Consider the following 19,400-nt stretch of genomic DNA (forward strand, 5'->3'; position numbering starts at 1 on the left):
ACAGGTCCAGGCAGCGGGCAACCGAGGGGTTGTCTGAGCTGACTATCTGCTCCTCTATCGTGGCTGCATTCACAGCCGAGTGTCAGTGGAGAGGGAGCACGTGGTGTCCGTGGAGGCCGTTTGGTTACTGCAGGCATTGGAGTGTATTTTTGACCCTTTTAAAACATCAAAAAGCATTCAGTTTCATTTCTGTTTTATTTTTGTTTTAGGTGGTTCTACTTTAAGGGGCTGCCCTTCATGCTTTATCCCTGATTTATTTAATTATTTTGCCAAATAAAAAGAGTGCAGCGATTAGGGTGCACACCACAGTAGTGTTTTTAACTTTGTACTCTGTAATAAACTATGTTCCTTTCTAGCTGGGCTTCCTGAGACGTTACAATGCCCGTACCGCACTTTTATTAATGACTATCATATATCTGAACCGATCACACGAGTCAGCTTGTTGGATTGAACTTTGGATGTCCTGATTGCCAATGTTCTAAGTACAAGTTATTTCCATTAATCTCCTTCCAATATTTTACTTGATAGTGACCACGCATTAGTCTTCCCTCCAGTTTCTGGCATAAACTAGAAATCAACAATCTAATGACTGGAGCTGGAATCTCCATTATTTTGTGATGTACAATGACACATTGCTCGGTACCTAGCAGCATTCAGTTACTTTTTTCTGTAATTCCCTCAGTACTTGCTTTTTTCTAACTTTCTAAGCACAGGGGCAAAAACCACCACCTTTTCACAGACACCCAGTGCAGAGGGAGGAGGACGACCTTGTGAAGCTGCTCTTTGGCCTGGCCACACTTATCACAAACAGGTCCAGGGAGCGGGCAATCGAGGGGTCGTCTGATCTGACTATCTGCTCCTCTATCGTGGCTGCGTTCACAGCCGAGTGTCCGTGGAGAGGGAGCGTGTGGTGTCCGTGGAGACCTTTGAGGCCTTTGGTTATTTCAGGCATTGGAGTGTATTTTTAATTATTTTGACAAAACAAAGGAGTGCAGCGATTAGGGTGCATACCACAGTAGTGTTTTTAATTTTGTACTCTGGAATAAACTATGTTCCTTTCCAGCTGGGCTTCCTGAGACATTACAATGCCCGTACTGCACTTTTCTTAATGACTATCACATATCTGAACTGATTACACGAGTCAGCTTGTTGGATTGAACTTAGGACATTGAAGATCAGGATATCCAAAGTACAAGCTTTTTCCATTAATCTCCTTCCAATATTTTACTTGATAGTGACCATGCATTAGTCCCCCCTCCAGTTTTTGGCACAAGTTAGAAATCAACAAACGAATGACCGCAGCTGGGATCTCTATTCAAATACTTTCCTTTCTGTTAAGTACATAGCAGTATTTCTTATCGTTTCAAAGTCATCCATATCAACACCACAGATTAGAGTATCGGAGTTAATTTGATTTAACCACTAAAAGTTGCTCTAAAGAGATCGTACCACTTCATGCTCATTTTAACAGATTATAAAGTGAGATACACCATTTTGCGTTGTTAGGTGTTAGTTCTCAGAGGAGGGATCCACCTCCGCCTTATTAATAATACTAAATACTGAAGCCCTCGATTAATTAGCAGGATAACATACTATTAGGTTAATCGATTGAAATACAAGGGAAACTAACAGTTAAAAATCAATTTCCTTATCCTGCACCTTCTTTTGCTTCTCTGCCTCCTTTCAGCCTACCTCTTTTACCAAGCTTTTGTTAATCTGACTCAATGGGGAAAATTTTACTGTCCCACCCAGCACGGGAATAGGAGCAGGCGAGGGACAGACCACGGAAAGGTCTATTGTCCTTGGATGGGAATTTCCGATTTCGGGGTGAGCGAGCCTGGAAAATCCCATCCGAGCTGACACGCGGTGGGTCGTGCGAGGGCTGCTCTTGGATGTCGCTTCGAGAGTTGCCTAGTGCTTCACGTCGTTAGTGAGTGCTTAAACTGGACCAGCTGACGGGCGACACGACAGCTCAGTGACTATCACTGTTTGCTGTGCAGATACATGGATTTGGGCCGGTGTCTGCGGGAGTTTGCACATTCTCCCTGTGCTTGCGTGGGTTTTCTCTGGGTGCTCTGGTTTTATCCCACACCCCAAAAACGTGCTCTTAGGCTGACTGGTGTTAACAAATTGTCCCTAAATTAGACCTCCCTTAATCTTCCCCAATAGGCCTAGACAAAGGTCATAGGTAGAAGAGGGCACTCAATGTTAAAACGGCAGCACAGGCTCATTGGGCCGAAGGGCCTGTTTCCCGTGCTGTGTTCTTTGTTCCAATATCTCATTGGCTTGGTATTATACTTGTTTTATAACATACTCGTGAAACAAACTGGAACATGACATTACTTTAAAGGCACTATATAAATAATAGTAGTTGTTGCAATATAGATTTTAGCAAAAGTGAATAGTAGGAAAGATTGGATTACAATCTGTGGCGTTGATATGGATGATTTCGAAACTATAAGAAATACTGATATATACTAAACAGAAAGAAAGCTTTTTGAGATAATGAGGGAACTACAGAAAAAAGTAACTGAATGCTGGTAGAGGCTCCAGTCATTAGTTTGTTGATTTCTAGTTTGTGCCAAAAACTGCAGTGAAGACTAATGCGTGGTCACTATCAAATAAAATATTGGAAGGAGACCAATGGAAATAACTTGTACTTAGGACATCGAAGATCAAGATATCCAAAGTTCAATCCAACAAGCTGACTCGTGTAATCAGTTCACATATATGATAGTCATTAATAAAAGTGCAGTATGGGCATTGTAATAACTCAGGAAGCCCAGCTGGAAAGGAACATAGTTTATTACAGAGTATAAAATTAAGAACACTACTGTGGTGTGCACCCTAATCGCTGCATTCTTTTTGTCAAAATAATTAAAAATACACTCCAATCCCTGCAGTAACCAAAGGCCTCAATGGTCTCCATGGACACCACATGCTCCTCTCCATGGACGTTCGGCTGTGAACGTAGCCACGATAGAGGAGCAGATAGTCAGCTCAGACAATCCCTCGGTTGCCCGCTGCCTGGACCCGTTTGTGGCAAGTGTGGCCAGGCCGAATAGCAGCTTCACGAGGTAGTCCTCCTCCTCCTTCTTTTCCGCCCTCCGCACCGGGTGTCTGTTAAAAGGTGTTCTTTTTTCCCGTGCTTAGAAAAGTTAGAAAAAAGTACATAACGAGTGCCAAAAATGAAACATTTGTATCGGAAGGCCAAGCAGCAGGGTTATCGAGGCAACCTCGCCTTCTCTGTTTCCAGTGATTGATTGAACACCAATACTCATTACAAAGCCACCAACGCAGCTACTAATCTTTTTGAGCCAACTAAATCAAATTAACTAGGGGACAAATTAAGATGGGCAGCTCCCAAAATAGAACGTTACAGCGCGGTACAGGCCCTTCGGCCCTCGATGTTGCGCCGGCCAGTGGAACCGATCTAATGACCCTCTAACCTAAACTATTCCAATGTTATCCATATGCCTATCCACTGACCGTTTGAATGCCCTTAAAGTTGGCGAGTCCACAACAGTTGCAGGCAGGGCATTCCACACCCTTACTACCCTCTGAGTAAAGAACCTACCTCTGACATCTGTCCTATAATTATCACCCCTCCATTTAAAGCTACGTCCCCACAAAGTTTGTGCACGTGGATTCAAAAGGAGGGGAACCACCCAAAACAAAAGAAAAAGTGGAAAGGAAACTTAAAACGTCAAATTAAAATGTGATTAAAGGGGTCACTAATGCATCCAGTTCCTGTGGAAGATGTTACACTCACAGCTACCAATTGTTTTGGCACTACCTTGACTCGAATCATAGAAACCCTACAGTGCAGAAAGAGGCCATTTGGCCCATTGAGTCTGCACCGACCACAATCCCACCCAGGCCCTACCCCCATATCCTTACATATTTAACCTATGCATCTCAGGACACTAAGGGGCAATTTTAGCATGGCCAATCAACTGAACCAACACACCTTTGTAGTGGTACAGTCATAGCTGGGGTGTCGTGAAAGGTCAACTTAATGCAAGTTAAGTCCGTTCAAAAGTCTGACGGCAGCAGGGAAGATGCTGTTCTTGAGTCAGTTGGTACGTGACCTCAGACTTTTGTATCTTTTTCCCAAAGGAAGAAAGGTGGAAGAAGGAATGTCCGGGGTGCGTGGGGTCCTTAATCATTCTTGCTGGTTTTCCGAGGCAGCGGGAAGTGTAGACAGAATCAATAGATGGGAGTAAACAACAGGTTTATTGACAAAATGTTCTCTGTACTGCAGAATATAAAACTGAAAATAAAACAGCAATCTGCAACACCTTAATGGCATCACTATCAAATCATGTGACCGGCTCTTAAATCAACTTGCGACTCTTTTAAATACATAACAGGGGGTATAATTGCCAACATCTGCAAAATCAGGTGGGCATTGTAACATCTAAGAGCCAACAGGCTAGTTCAACATCTTACAGTCGAGAGGCCCTTTTAACATCTCAGAGCACGAGAGAGAGTTTATATCTCAAAAGTCTTCGAGCTAAGGTAGTGCAGAAACCTTCATGAAGGCAGTTTCAGTATCTTTGCTGGACCAGGAAAAGAAGTTTCCCAGATTTGATCATCTGCCTTATATTGTGTGGTAAGTGGGTTGACTTTTGGATTTATTTAATTTGAACGCTGTTTGAGATCAGAAATCTCAAGGGGTTCAGGGATTGCAGATGTATATTTTAGAACAAGGGATAATTTCTTCATAAGCAGTTATTCAGATATTTAATTGTCATAGAATGTGATAGGCCAATTTGTGTCTATTTGTCTTGTCTTTAATAAATAGTCTTTATTAACTGTTACACAAGGACTAGGCTGGTTATTCTCCCTGGGGTTTCATTTGACTCCTTCCACCATTCCAAGAACAAAAGTATATACCGCGACAAACGATGTTTCAGGTTGTGATGCCTTTGTAGATAACACCTGTGTGGTTACTGACTGAAAACTGGGTGCTTTTGAGCGTGATATTAAAAAAAAAATAATTCCTTGAGTGGAAGGGAGTTTCTATTTTTGCACGCAATAAGAGTGAGGATCACGTGGAACCAAGTGAGAATGGGTTATCTAAATTAAGGCGGCTAAAAAATGGCTCTTGATCTGGCTCATATCTTATCTGCAAGTAGACAATATACCTGGAGCAAGTTTGAAAGACGTGCCTAAAACCAAATTGATAGAACTGGCAGATAAATTGGAAGTAGTCTGAGTTGCAGAGGATAAAAAAGCTGAGATAACTGAAAGCAAAGCAACACATTTAAATATACACGAGGGGTTAGCTATACCCAATATTTCCAGAAGTGAGGAAATTTAATTAGCTAGGCTTCAATTACGAAAAGGCATAGAAATAGAAGGGGAGAAAGAGCTTATCAATAGGAATGGCAGGGAAGAAAGACGGAGTTGAAAGGGGGAATGGAGTGAGCTGTTAGGGAAGAAATGGGGGGAGGGAGAGAGAGAGAGACTTCCAGTGTTACACACAGGCAGCAGAAACAGAACGATCAGAGTTAATGGTGAGGGAAGGTGGTTCTAGGTGAGAAACTATTCGGGAGATGTTTCGATATTTACAAGATCTACCCAAATTCGATGAACGGGATGCAGAGACATTTTTCTACGCTTTTGAGAAAATATGATGGGGAGGTGCCGGCGTTGGATTGGGGTGGGCACAGTAAGAAGTCTCACAATACCAGGTCAAAGTCCAACAGGTTTATTGGGAATCACAAGCTTTCAGAGCACTGCCCCTTCATTAGGCGAGTGGAGAGTTGGGTTCGTAAACATGGCATATATAGACAGAGTCTATTGAAAAGACAGGCAGGGGGCAAAGGGGGCAGGGTTGCATTGTCAGTAAGGAATGAAGTTAAATCGATAGCAAGAAGCAATCAGAAGGCCTCGAATCTCTGTGGTTAGAGTTGTGGAATCGCAAAGGTAAAAAGACCCTGAAGGAAGTTATGTACAGGTCCCCTAGCAGTAGTCGGGATGTGGGGCAGAAAATAAACCAGGAGATAGAAAAGGCATATGAAAAAAGCAACATCACAATAATCATGGGGGGCTTCAATATGCAGGTGGATGGGAAAATCAGGTAGGTCGTGGATCCCAAGGAAAGGAATATGTGGAATGTCTAAAAGATAGTTTTTTGGAGCAACTTGTGACAGAGCCTACTAGAGAACAGGCAATTCTGGATTTGGTGCTATGTAATGAGGCAGACTTGATTAGGAACTTAAGGTGAAGGAATCCTTCGGGAGCAGTGCCCACAATATGATAGAATTTACCCTGCAGTTTGAGAGGGAGAAGCTGGAATCAGATGTAACGGTATTACAATTAAATAACTACAAAGACATGGGGGAGGAGCTGGCCAGAGTTGATTGGAAAGGGAGCCGAGCAGGGAAGACAGTGGAACAGCAATGGCAGAAGATTTTCACGGCTATTCAGGAGGCGCAACAGAAATTCATCCCAAGGAGGAGGAAATGTATTAAGGGGAGGATGATGCATCCACGTCTGATGAGGGACATCAAGGACAGTATAAAAACAAAAGGAAAAGCATACAAAGTGGCGAGAATCAGCGGGAAGATTGGGAAGGATTTAAAAGCGAGCAGAGGACAACTGAAAAAAGCAATGAAGGGGGGAGAGAAGATGAAATAGGAGTGTAAGCTAGCTAGTAATATAAAAGAAGATAGGAAGAGTTTTTTTTCAATGTATAAAAAGATAAGAGAGAGGCAAAAATAGACATTGTACTATTGGAAAATGAGGCTGGAGAAGTAATAATAGGAAACAAAGAAATGGCAGAGGAACTGAACGGTTACATTGCATCAATCTTCATGGTGGAAGATGCCAGTGGGAAGCCAGAGCTCCAGGAGTCAGGGAGCACATATGAGTATAATGGCCATCACTAGGAGAAGCTTCCAGGGAAACTGAAAGGTCTGAAGGTGGATGGAGTACGCCCCAGGCTTCTCAAAGAGATAGCTGAGGGAATTGTGGAGGCATTGGTGGTGATCTTTCAGGAATCACTGGAGGCAGGGAGGTCCCAGAGGACTGGAAAGTAGTTAAAGTAACACTGCTGTTTAAGAAGGGAGAGAAGCAGCAGACGGGAAATTATAGGCCAGTTAGCCTGACTTTGGTCATTGGCAAGATTTTAGATCCATCGTTAAAGATGAGTCCAAAGATGTGCGGGTTAGGTTGATTGGCCATGCTAAGAAATTGCCCCTTAGTGTCCAGGGATGCGTAGGTTAGAGGGATTAGTGGGTATGATATGGGGGTAGGGCTCGGGTGGGATTCTGTTCGGTGCAGACTCAATGGGCCGAAGGGCCTCTTTCTGCACTGTAGGGTTCTATGAATACACTCTATGAATGAGATTGCGGAGTACTCGGAAGTGCATGATAAAATAGGACTGAGGCAGCAGGGCTTCATCAAGGGGAGGTCACGTCTGACAAATCTGTTGGAGTTCTTTGAGGAGGTAACAAGGAAGTTAGATAAAGGAGAACCAGTGGACCTGATTTATTCAGATTTCCAGAAGGCCTTTGAGAAGGTGCTGCACAGGAGGCTGTTAAATATATTAAGAGCCCACAATATTAAGGGTAAGATCCTGGCACGGATAGCGGATTGGCTGACTGGCAGAAGGCAGCGAGTGAGGATACAGGGTCTTTTGCAAATGGCAGCCGGTGACTACGGGTGTGCCTCAGGGATCGGTGCTGTGACCACAACTTTTCACAATATACATTAACGATTTGGAAGAAGGAACTGAAGGCACCGTTGCTAAGTTTTCAGATGTACAAATATATGGAGAGGGACAGTTAGTATTGAGGAAGCAGGGGGCTGCAGAAGTAATTGGACAGGTTAGGAGAGTTGGCAAAGAAGCGGCAGGTGGAATACAACGTGGAAAAGTGTGAGGTTACGCACTTTAGGAGGAGGAAAGGAAGCATACACTATTTTTTAAAATGGGGAAACGCTTAGAAAATCAGAAACACAAATTGACTTGAGAGTACTCGTTCAAGATTCTCTTAAGGTTAACGTGCAGGTTCAGTCGGCAGTTAGGAAGGCAAATGTTAGCATTCATGTCGAGAGGGCTAGAATGCAAGAGCAGGGATGTACTTCTGAGGTTGGATAAGTCTCTGGTCAGACTCCATTTGGAGTATTGTGAGCACTTTTGGGCCCCGTGTCTGAGGAAGGATGTGCTGGCCTTGGAAAGGGTCCAGAGGAGGTTCACAAGAATGATCCCTGGAACGAAGAGCTTGTCGTATGAGGAACGGTTGAGGACTCTGGGTTTGTACTCATTGGAGTTTAGAAGGACGAAGGGGATCTTTCTGAAACTTACAGGATACTGCGACGCCTGGACAGAGTGGATGTGGAGAGGATATTTCCACTAGCGGGAAAAACTGGAACCAGAGGACACAACCTCTGACTAAAGGGATGATCGTTTAAAACAGCGACGTGGAGGAATTTCTTCAGCCAGAGAGTGAATCTGTGGAACTCTTTGCCGCAGAAGGCTGTGGAGGCCGAGTCATTGAGTGTCTTTAAGACCAAAATAGATGGGTTCTTGATTAATTAGAGGGTCAGAGATTATGGGGAAAAGACAGGAAAATGGGAATGAAAAAAATATCAGCCATGATTGAATGGCAGAGCAGACTCGATGGGCCCAATGACTTAACTCTGCTCCTATGTCTTATGGTCTTATGGAGTCCATAAGATAGTTAATCTCTGTAATGGTTGGAATGAGAATCTTAATCGTATTCCAACCATTATCTTCCAATTGTACCTCTGTCTGTATCTCAGGAACAGGGATAAATAAATTTAGACACTGGAGTGCAAGAGAATCAGTCAGATTGGTACACAAAGAGAAAGAGCAGACACAAGGAATGGAAACGTGTGCACAACTTGGAGGGGAAGAGTGACCGGCAAGTGGCACATGCGTTTAAAGATTATGATTTCCTCGAGTAAGGCAGATGGTTTGTTCAATCAGGGAGCCCTGTGTGTACATAATGTGGAGTGTCAGGGTTACTGGGACTCCAGGTTTATAACCTGCACAGGGAAGTACTTGTCTGACTGTTAATTACTATGTGAATGAATCTAAATTTGGTGAAGGGACACTGGTCTCGGAGGAATTATTCCAGAGACTCACCAAGTGCGGGAATGGCAGCGCATGCTCAAAGTCCGGGTAGTTTAGTCACTTTTGGAAATATTGGGTCTGGCTAAACCCTCTTGGGTATTTAAATATATTGCTATGCTTTCAATTATCTCTGCGTTCTTAGCCCCTGAACCAAAGTTACAGCTCAGGAGGCCATCTGGCCCATCTTGCCCATGACAGCCAGAGGACACGAGGTATCCTTTAATTTCACCGTTTGCACATGGCCCACAGCCCTGTAGCTTAGTGCACTCAAGGTACGGATCCAGGTACTTTTTTAAAAGAGTTTAGGGTCTCTGCCTCCACCACCAACCCAGGCAGCAAACTCCAAACACCCATCACCCTCTGCATAAAAAGGTTCTTTCTCATGTCCCCTCTCCACCTTCTGCCACTTATCTTGAATCTGTGTCCCCTGGTTCTAGAATTCTCCACCAAGAGAAACAATTTTATCCTGTCTACTCTCTCCGTCCCTCACAATCTTATACACCTCAATCATATCTCCCTCAGCCTTCGCTGCTCTAAAGAAAACAATCCAAACCCAACTAGTTTCTCCTTATAGCTCAAATGCTCCCAGGCAACATCCTGGTGAACCTTCTCTGTATCCCCTCCAGAGTAATCACATCCTTCTTACAACGAGTTGACCAGAACTGTACACTACTCCAGCTGCGGCCTAACCAACGTTCTGCACAGCCTCAACATACCTCCTTGCTCTTGTACCTTCTGCCCTGACTGATAAAAGAAAGTGTCCCGTATGCCTCCATGACAATCCTATTCACCTGCTCAAAAGATGGTGGAAAATCTCAGCAGGTCTGGCAGCATCTGTAAGGAGAGGAAAGAGCTGACGGTTTGAGTCCAGATGACCCTTTTTTCAAAGCTAAAAGTCATAGAAAGTGGGAGATATTTATACTTTTGGGTGAGGGAATGAAAGATGAGTGAGAGCCCCAGAAACCAGGGGAAAAGCTGCTAATGGGAGTCCATCCAAGGTCCAAAACGCTCATTCCAGGTTCACTTGCACCTCTTTTAATTTGCTGCATTGCATTCACTGCTCCCAACGTGGTCTCCTCTATATCGGAGAAACCAAGCACAGACCGAGTAATCGCTTTGCTGAACACCTTCGGTCTGTGTGCAATTGGGACTCTGACCTTCCGGTTGCTTGCTATTTAACACACGATCCTGCTCCCACGCCCACATATCTGTCCTTGGCCTGCTGCAATGTCCCACTGAAGCTCAACGCAAACTGGAGGAACAGCATCTCGTCTTCCGGCTCGGCACTTTACAGCTTTCCACTCTCAATGCTGAATTCAAACACTATAGATGATTAGCTGTACCCCACCTCAGCCCCATTGTTTTCATTTTAATTTAATTTTTTTTATTGTTCTCTACTTTTTATTTGTTTATTGTCTCTCTTCATTTTTCTTCCTCCCCAACTCTTTCCCCTACTATATCCCCTCTTTCCTTACCTTTTCTCCCCCTCTCCTCCTCTAAATTTTAGATCTCCCCCACCATCTCTCCTCCCCCCCAAACACATGTTCCCTTCTGATTTCAGCTTCTCTGCTGTTTGGCCATTCACACTCTTTATTCTCTCTACGGGCTGCCATTCACAGCCTTTTCCCCTGGTTTCTGTGGCTATGACTCATCTTTCATTCCCTTATCCTGCAGTATAAATATGTCTGTATTTTCTAAGACTGTAACCTACAACACTTCACTATTAATGACCCTACCAATCTTGGTATCATCTGCTAACTTATCATTTCCCCCACATTTTCATTATATACATAACAAACAATAGGGGACTCAGCACTGAACGCTGTGGTATGTCACTTGACACTGGCCTCCAGACATTCAAACAGCCTTCTCTCACCACCCTTTGTGTCCTATTACTAAGCCAGTTTTGGATCCCTCTAACCAAGTTCTATGCGCTTCAACCTTCTCAATCATTCTCCCATGCAGGACCTTGTCAGATACTTTGCTAAAATCCATATGAACTATATCCATTGTACGTCCTGATCCACAGTAGTAATAGTAGTCACCTTTTGTCGAACCTGTCACCTTGTCAGGAATAGGGAAACTACAACTGGTAACGTCAGCACATTTGCTCCCTTTCCTAGCATTTGAAGAACCTTTCACCAGGATCCTAATCAACTGCCAAGAACACAAAGTGGGAAACAATATTTGTCAACTATCATGGATATATCCAGCTGACTTCCTGAAGCCATATCCTTAGCCAGGAGAGTAGTAGGAGTTAACTAGATTCTTCACTGGGTGTGGCTTACCCAAAAGGAGATGTAGTTGGACAAAGTGTTAAGTTTTGTGCTGGGCTATTCAGAGGCTATTGTCATGATTGGGATGCAGGGATTCCATTTTTATTATTTATGGTTAGGGATGCACCAACTGAGTCTACCAAATTTAATCCTTTCAAATTGATCTACAGGCATGAGGTCAGCAGAGGACCACTGAACGCAACATTTCACAAATTAATACGTATGAAATCAGAGACTACCCTTTTAAACTACATCTCGCAGTGAATGGAACCTGTGAAGTGTTGGGAAAACATTTAGAAACAGCCCAGCACGGAATGAAAGCCAGGACCGATGATTAGGCCCACACTCGTAGTTTTACAACTAGAAAGAGCGTTCAAAATATTACCTGTGTTAGGCAAACAACTAGAAGCTAGATTCAGTGGGCCATATGATATTGAAAGGAAATTAGTGAGGTAGAACATAAGCCATAGGAAGAATTAAGTCATTTGGCCCATCGAGTCTGCTCTGATCGTGGCTGATGTTTCTCAACTCTATTCTCCCTTTTTCTCTGTAACCTTTGATCCTCTCACCAATCAAGAACTTCTAACTTAAATACACTCAATGATCTGGCCTCCACAATTTTCTGTGGCAATGATTTTCACAGAATCCCCATTGTCCACCTGAAAAAAATTCCTCCTCACCTCAGTTCCAAAGTGTTGTCCCTTTACTCGAAGGCTGTGTCCTTGGATGCTGGTCTCTCCTACTAATGGAGACATCTTTTCTACGTCCACTCTATCCAGGCTTTTCCAGATTCTGCAAGCTTCAATGAGATCCCCCTCCCCCGCATCCTTCTAAACTTCAAGCGCACAGAGCCAGAGTCCCGAGATGCTCCTGATATGTCACGCCTTTCACTCTCAGTGTCATTTTTGTGAACCTCCACAGGACCCTCTCCAAAGCCAGCACATCATTCCTTAGATACAGGATCCAAAATTGTTCACAAAATTCTAAATGGGGTCTGACCAGAATCTTATAAAGCTTAAGTATCACGTCCATGCTTTTGTATTCTAGTCCTCTCAGAAAGAATATGAACATTGCATTTGCCTTAACTACCAACTCAACCTGCAAGTTAATCTTAAGAGAGTCCTGAACTAGGATTCCCAAATCCCTATGTGCTTCCAATTTCTAAATTCCCTCCCCATTTAGAAAATAGTCTGCACCTTTATTCTTCCTACCAAAGTGCATAACCTCACACTTTCCCACCTGTTGTATTCCATCTGCCATTTCTTTGCACACGCTCCGAACCTGCCCAAGTCTTTCTGCAGCATTCCTGCGTCCTCAGTAATACCTATCCCTCCACCTTTGTATTGTCACAAGTCAGAACGGATACTTCAAGGTGTTCTATGAAGCTCGCCTGACCTGTAACATTTTACATTGAATTTGGCTAGGATGATTATGAGAAGTTTCACTTCAGGTGTGTTTCAATTGACCCAGGAGGAGCTTTTATCAAAACAAAGTTTAATTAAGAATATTGTTGACATTTATAATAAGACACTTAACAAGAACTTTTAACAATTACAAACAAGAAACACGACAATCACAATAATGTATAACTCTTAAGGAATTATCTCTAATGTGTTCCAACCAAACCCAACATCCAATAAACAAAACCCTCCAAATAAACACAATACATCAGAGGTTAATGCCTACTTGTTACAGGAATCCAGCCTCCTGCTGAAAATCCCTTGTGAAAAAACTCAGAAGAAATTGTAGTCAAATCTGTTTCTCAAAACAGCTTCTTTAAGGTAGGCTGTCAGTAAGCCTCTCTTTCAGCTAACTGACAATAATTTCAGAAGAAAAAAATAAAGAATAGGGAGAGAGTGACACTGCTTCTTACCTTGCTCCTAAACTGCTTCAAAAACATTCCCCAAAACAAAACGAAAAAAACCCTATCACCTGACTGCCACAAAGGAAACACCTCACTCACAGCTTAGCTCCACCCCCAATGACATCGCTGATGCGAAAAGCTGCATGATTTAAGAAAAAACTTTCTCAAAGATATACTCACATGACAGTATCATTTGCAAACTTAGCCACAGTGCCCTCAGTTCCTTCATCTAATTCACTGATGTATAAAGTTGTGGTCCCAACATTGCCTCCTGCAGAACTCCACTAGTCACTGGCTACCATCCAGAGCTCTTAAAGAAGAATAAGCACTTTAACTGGATGAAGAGGAAGACTGTTAAATAGCATTCAATCATTTAAAAACTGTGTTACTGACAAACCCAATGTTAGTAGCACTCAATTACAAGAAGCATTTTAAACTGGCGGTGATGCTATCGACATTGGTATAGGAGCCATGTTATCGCAAGACAAATTTTGCCTTGAAAAGCCTGTGGGATATTCCTCAAGGAAATTAAACTGTTACCAGGATTCGAACATTAAGAAAGAAAGTTTAAGACTGGTCCTGGCATTACTGTATTTTGCCAACAACCCAGTAGAGAGAACCGAACGGTCTACAATCCTTAAATTTCTGGAGAAACATTGCGATCAGAACACTTGGTTATTCTGATGGAGTTTGATGATGTAACCATTACAAATTTTCATGTGGCTGAGAGAGAAAACATCATTGCGAATGCTTTATCCTGAGTGTAAAATAAACTTTTGGGGACCTTGGGTGTAAATTCGTAGGGGTATCTTCATGTGTCAATGTATCCTCTGACACAATGTATAATTAGCTAAAGCTAGAGTGAAAAGGGCTGAGAAATGAGACATCTTTCAAATTCAGACATTTCATTTCTTAAAAAGGGGATCTGCCTAGTAACAGCAGGAACAAGGATTTGTAAGATATGAACTGCCCATCAACAGGTAAAAACGTGGCTAGCGAGTACAGTAGCTAGCATTCAAAAGGGGATGCTGAGATGCAATCTTTCCCTATAAGAACATTAATAGGCATCCAGATAGAATCAGGTATAAATAGCTCTATCATTAGGAAACAGCTTACCCAGATGACTGAAAATCAATGGAAATATCTACATGCTGATTTTGAGAGTCATGGAGATGTAAATAGCCCTTAGGACATCCTGGAGATCCTCTACACAGAGGAGAATCAAAGAGGAATTACATAGTTTTTAATCAGATTTTGTAACCAACGTGATCTCCCTGTTAAACTATAATTATATAGTTTATAATCCATATTTGGTTACCATGGTGATTTCCCTGTTTAACTGTCACTCACTATTCAAATCGCCAAGGCTAAATTCAGAAATCCAATGAGCTTAACCCTGGCTATTTGAATAGCGAGTGACCTACTTTTAAAAGTGGGCAGCACGGTGGCCAGCACTCGGGTTCGATTCCCGGCTTGAATCGCTGACTGTGTGGAGTTTGCACGTTCTCCCTGTGTCTTTACTCTGGGTGCTCCGGTTTCCTCCCACACTCCAAAGATGTGTGGGTCAGATGGATTGGCCATGCTAAATTTCCCCTTCGTGTCAAGGGGACTAGACTGGGCAATGAAGTTATGGGGCTAGGGTCTGGGTGGGATAGTGATCAGTGTAGACTTGATGGGCCGAATGGCCTCTTCCTGCACTGTAGGGATTATGTGATTCCAAATATATAGTTGCTAATCTGGAATGCATTACTGTAGTGATTACCGGTGGGCACAGTGGTTAGCCCTGCTGCCTCACAGTGCCAGGGACCCAGGTTCCATTTTGGCCTCGGCTCACTGTCTGTGAGGGGTCTGCACATTCTCCCCGTGTCTGTGTGGGTTTCCTCCGGGTGCTCCGGTTTCCTCCCAGTCCAAAAGACGTGTTGGTTAGATGCATTGGCTGCGCTAAATTCTCCCTCAGTGTAGCCCGAACAGGCGCCGGAGTGTGGCAACCAGGGGATTTTCACAGTAACTTCACTGCAGTGTTAATGTAAGCCTCACTTGTGACACTAATAAATAAACTTCAAACTTAACTCCATAGCTTGTCTAATGTAGATTTAGTTACCACGGTGATTCCTCGGTTGAACAATAATTTCTAATCCATTATTATCCATAATTCTATAGTTTCTAATCCGGATCTAGTTACCATGGTGACGAGCGGAGCAGCGGAAACGTTCCCGAGGGGCGGCGGTGACCCGGAAGTGCGTGCGTGTGTGCGGCACCGCGGTGACCCGGAAGTGCGTGCGTGCGGCGCCGCGGTGACCCGGAAGTGCGTGCGGCGCCGCGGTGACCCGGAAGCAGTGACGCCGCGGGGTCAGGATGGAGGGAAGGATGAGGCCGCTCCGGGGCCGGGGATGAGCGGCGGCCCGCGGGTGGGAGTCGCGGAAGCGAACGGGCCCCTCACCGGGGACTTGGTGCTGAGCTTCCAGCGCTCCTTCTTCACCATGGGGCGGATAGACAGCCTGCCGCTGGCGGTGAGGGAGGGAGTGAAGGGAGGGAGTGAAGGTGGGAGTGAGGGAGGGAGGGAGTGAAGGTGGGAGGGAGGGAGTGAAGGAGGGAGTGGGGGAGGGAGGGAGTGAGTGAGGGAGGGAGTGAAGGAGGGAGTGGGGGAGGGAGGGAGTGAGTGAGGGAGGGAGGGAGGGAGTGAGGGAGGGAGTGGAGGAGGGAGGGAGTGAGGGAGGGAGGGAGTGAGGGAGGGAGGGAGTGAAGGAGGGAGGGAGTGAGGGAGGGAGGGAGTGAAGGAGGGAGGGAGGGAGTGGAGGAGGGAGGGAGTGAGGGAGGGAGTGAAGGAGGGAGGGAGGGAGGGAGTGAAGGAGGGAGACGGTTGCGGTCCTCCTCAGACAGCCCTGCACATTAATAGTCCATTTCCCCTTCGGATCAAATACTTCTTAGAATTTTAATTTCTAATTCTATTTGTGTGATTTAGGAGCTGGAAGAAAGACTGAAGAACAGCGACGATGCTACATTAATACAACAAATTCTGCAGCAGGTACACAAAATGTGATTCCAGTCCAACCTGTAGGTGGAATTTCCAGAAGGGATGTAAGAAGTTGGGGCAGCAGGATGTGGTTGTATTGATATAACGGGTTGGGGTGACACTGTGTTGCCTCACACCGGTTAACACTGCTGCCTTACAGCACCGGGGATTTGGGTTCAATTCCAGTCTTGGGTCACCATCTTTGTGGAGTCTGCACATTCTCCATGAGTCTGCATGGGTTTCCTCCAGGTGACCTGGCTTCCACGCTCCACAGATGAACAGGTTGGGTGGATTAGCCCTGCTAAATTGACCCTAGTTTCAAGGGATTGGTGTGGAAGTTGGTACCAGCTGTTAAAGTTTAAAAGTCTATTTATTGGTGGCAAGAAGGCTTAGATTAACAATGCAATGAAGTTAGCGCGAAAGTCCCCTAGTTGCCACACGCCAGCACCTGTTCAGAAACACTGAGGGAGAATTTAGCATGGCCAGCTCACCTAACCTGCGCATCTTGGGAGGAAACCCAGGCAGACACGGGGAGAATGTGCAAACTCCACACAGACAGTGACCCAAACTGGGAATCAAACCTGGATCCCTGGCGCTGTGAGGCAGCAGTGCTAACCACTGTTGGCAGGTGAAGGGTCTGTGTCTGCTTTGCAGCAAGAGTGAGTCCTTGAAAAAACACAACGTTCCAAGATTCTGCACAACTGTGTGAGAAAGACGCAAATGAATTCTGTTGGTTGAAAGTGCACACCCAACTGTAAGGCTATTTGTGCTGTAACTGGCATGTTCATTCGTGCCAGTGTCAGTGCAACTGACACTTTGGGGAGCTCTGATAGAATATCATAGTTAGATTCATTGTGTCTGTTCTCCTTGCTAGCAAGTAAAAGTGTGGAAAGATTGAGTACTCACTGTGCCTTGTCTGGCTAATCCTCAACATTAGCAAGATAATGGGGTTACGGGAATAGAGCGTGTGGGATTGGGGTTGGGGTCGACTCAATGGGCTGAATGACCTCCTGCACTGTAGGGATTTTATGACCTGGGGTTCAATTCCTGGTATGGGTCACTGTGTAGAATTTGCATGTTCTCTCCGTGTCTGCGTGGGTTTCCTCCACTTGCTCTGATTTCTTCCCACAGGCCAAAGATATGTAGGTTGGATGGATTGCCCAAATTAATTTACCCCTCAGTTTATTGCTGTGAGTGCCCTGCGATGGACTGGCGTCCATCCCGTTCTGGGTTTACCCCACCTAATGCCCAGTGCTTGTCAGGATAGTCTCTGACTCCCCGTGACCCTGAACTGGAGTAAGCATTTAGTCAAAGTGAAATTTGATGAGGTGCCTCATTAAAACGGTTAGAAGATTGTTAGCTAACAGGAAACAGATTAGGCATAATTGGGTCATTTTCTAGTTTGTAAGATGTAACGGAGTGTTCCAGCGATCATGAAAAGAATCAACTTCAATTTCTAACGTTACTATTTCAGTTCCGAGTAAGCAGCATTCTTCTTGGAGATTAAAACCCACTTAAAATATAGTTAGTCATCTCACCGAAGGTTTACTGGGCTGATTCCTGCGATGGCAGATCTGTCATATGAGGAGAGACTAAATCGGTTAGGATTATATTCACTGGAGTTTAGAAGAGACAGTGGATCTCAGCTTTAATGGTTCTGGGCAATGTGTCTGGACAGCCAAAAATCATCTCTCCTGCCAGTAGACAAAGTAGGGATAATAAGCAGGCATTCTGGTTGGCAGGATGTGACTACTGGTTCCTCACCAGGAACGATATTAGAGGATCAACTATTCACTATATTTACTAATATCTATGCAGCACCCAGTTGAACACACGGTGAGGTATTTGACACATCTTAGGGGGCGGCACGGTAGCACGGTGGTTAGTACTGCTGCTTCACAGCTCCAGGGACCTGGGTTCAATCCCTGGCTTGGGTCACTGTCTGTGGAGTTTACACATTCTCCTTGTGTCTGCATGGGTTTCCTCCGGGTGCTCCGGTTTCCTCCCACAGTCCAAAGATGTGAGGGTTAGGTTGATTGGCCATGCTAAGAAATTGCCCCTTAGTGTCCAGGGATGTGTAGGTTAGAGGGATTAGTGGGTATAATATGTAGGGATATGGGGGTGGGACCTGGGTGGGATTGTGTTCGGTACAGACTCGATGGGCCGAAGGGCCTCTCTCTGCACTGTAGGGTTCGATGTTCTAATGGTGGAATTTGTGCGTGGCAGCTTAAAAAATCCAGTGTTCAGTCATTGCCAGTTTTCAGAGAGCTGTTTTTGGGCCATTTTGTCAATGTATTGAAGACAAAAATGCTGGTATAATTAGTTTGTAAAAAAAAAACAATAATTTATCCATGTTTCTTTTTTTTTAGACAGTTTTTCATCCTCTTTGCAATAAATATCCTCCTTCGGTGAAGTATAGAAGACTCTTTCTAACTGAGCTCATTAAAAAGGTACGTTTTCACTTTTGACATTTGAAGAATTGCTTGTGTGGGGTAATCATTGAATTGAAAAATAATGAATGTTCAAAGGAAAGATTTTTTTGTGTTATTTTCCATGGGGCATTTCTCGCTAGGTTGTTCATACTCAATTGCCCCAGCGAAGATAATGAAAGTCTCTTTGGACCATCCATTGCAGCCTGTGTGCTACAGATATCAGTAGAGCTTCCAAGCTTGGTTATGAAGAAGACAAAAGGCGAGGATGCTTTCGTGGAAACGGTTTATTGCTGGTCACAGACCTTCCTTGTACTCTAACAGTCTGTGGTCAACTCTTTATATACCCATTTTGGTATCATTTACTAATGAATAGTACGCCTGTTCAACTTACGACTTTCAACTACTAGCTTTTAACACCAATCGCCAAGCCAATTTTCAATTGCTTTACACTTTATCTATCTCTCATTTCTCAAATGTCACAGATCGATGCACCCCTCCTGCCAACAGATCACGAAAATCTAATGTACATTAAGTTAGTTTTCACAGAATTGCAGGACTGTTGCAGTGAGAAGAAGGTCATTTGGCCATCATGTCTGCACTGGCTGTCCAAATGAACATCATGACTTGGTGCCATTCCCTGTCTGCCCTGTGCCTCTGCACATTGTTTCTCTTCATATAATCATCTAATGTCCACCTGAATGCCTCA

General features: G+C 44.3%; 1 protein-coding gene and 1 long non-coding RNA gene across 7 annotated transcripts in view; one reads left to right on the forward strand and one right to left on the reverse strand.

Moving 5' to 3' along the window:
• LOC145354785 (uncharacterized) overlaps positions 1-15,489 on the reverse strand; it is a 29,881-nt gene extending 14,392 nt beyond the window's left edge. Inside the window, exons 1-2 of the long non-coding RNA XR_013888902.1 lie at positions 15,432-15,489; positions 13,430-13,559 (exon numbers count right to left, since the gene is read on the reverse strand). This is a non-coding gene — a long non-coding RNA (uncharacterized LOC145354785). The remainder of the gene's footprint in view (positions 1-13,429; positions 13,560-15,431) is intronic.
• Positions 15,490-15,596: 107 nt separating this feature from the next.
• The window catches only part of eef2kmt (eukaryotic elongation factor 2 lysine methyltransferase), a 49,964-nt gene continuing 46,160 nt past the window's right edge, over positions 15,597-19,400 (forward strand). For all 6 annotated transcript variants that reach the window (XM_080206266.1, XM_080206263.1, XM_080206262.1 and 3 more), the window contains exons 1-3: positions 15,597-15,759; positions 16,212-16,274; positions 18,632-18,712. In XM_080206266.1, the coding sequence (XP_080062392.1) occupies positions 15,640-15,759; positions 16,212-16,274; positions 18,632-18,712 (264 nt within the window). In that variant the 5' untranslated portion in view covers positions 15,597-15,639. The remainder of the gene's footprint in view (positions 15,760-16,211; positions 16,275-18,631; positions 18,713-19,400) is intronic.

The sequence above is a fragment of the Carcharhinus amblyrhynchos genome, chromosome 18 (genome assembly GCF_965287045.1).
Source record: "Carcharhinus amblyrhynchos chromosome 18, sCarAmb.v2.hapA, whole genome shotgun sequence".
Lineage (NCBI taxonomy): Eukaryota > Metazoa > Chordata > Chondrichthyes > Carcharhiniformes > Carcharhinidae > Carcharhinus > Carcharhinus amblyrhynchos.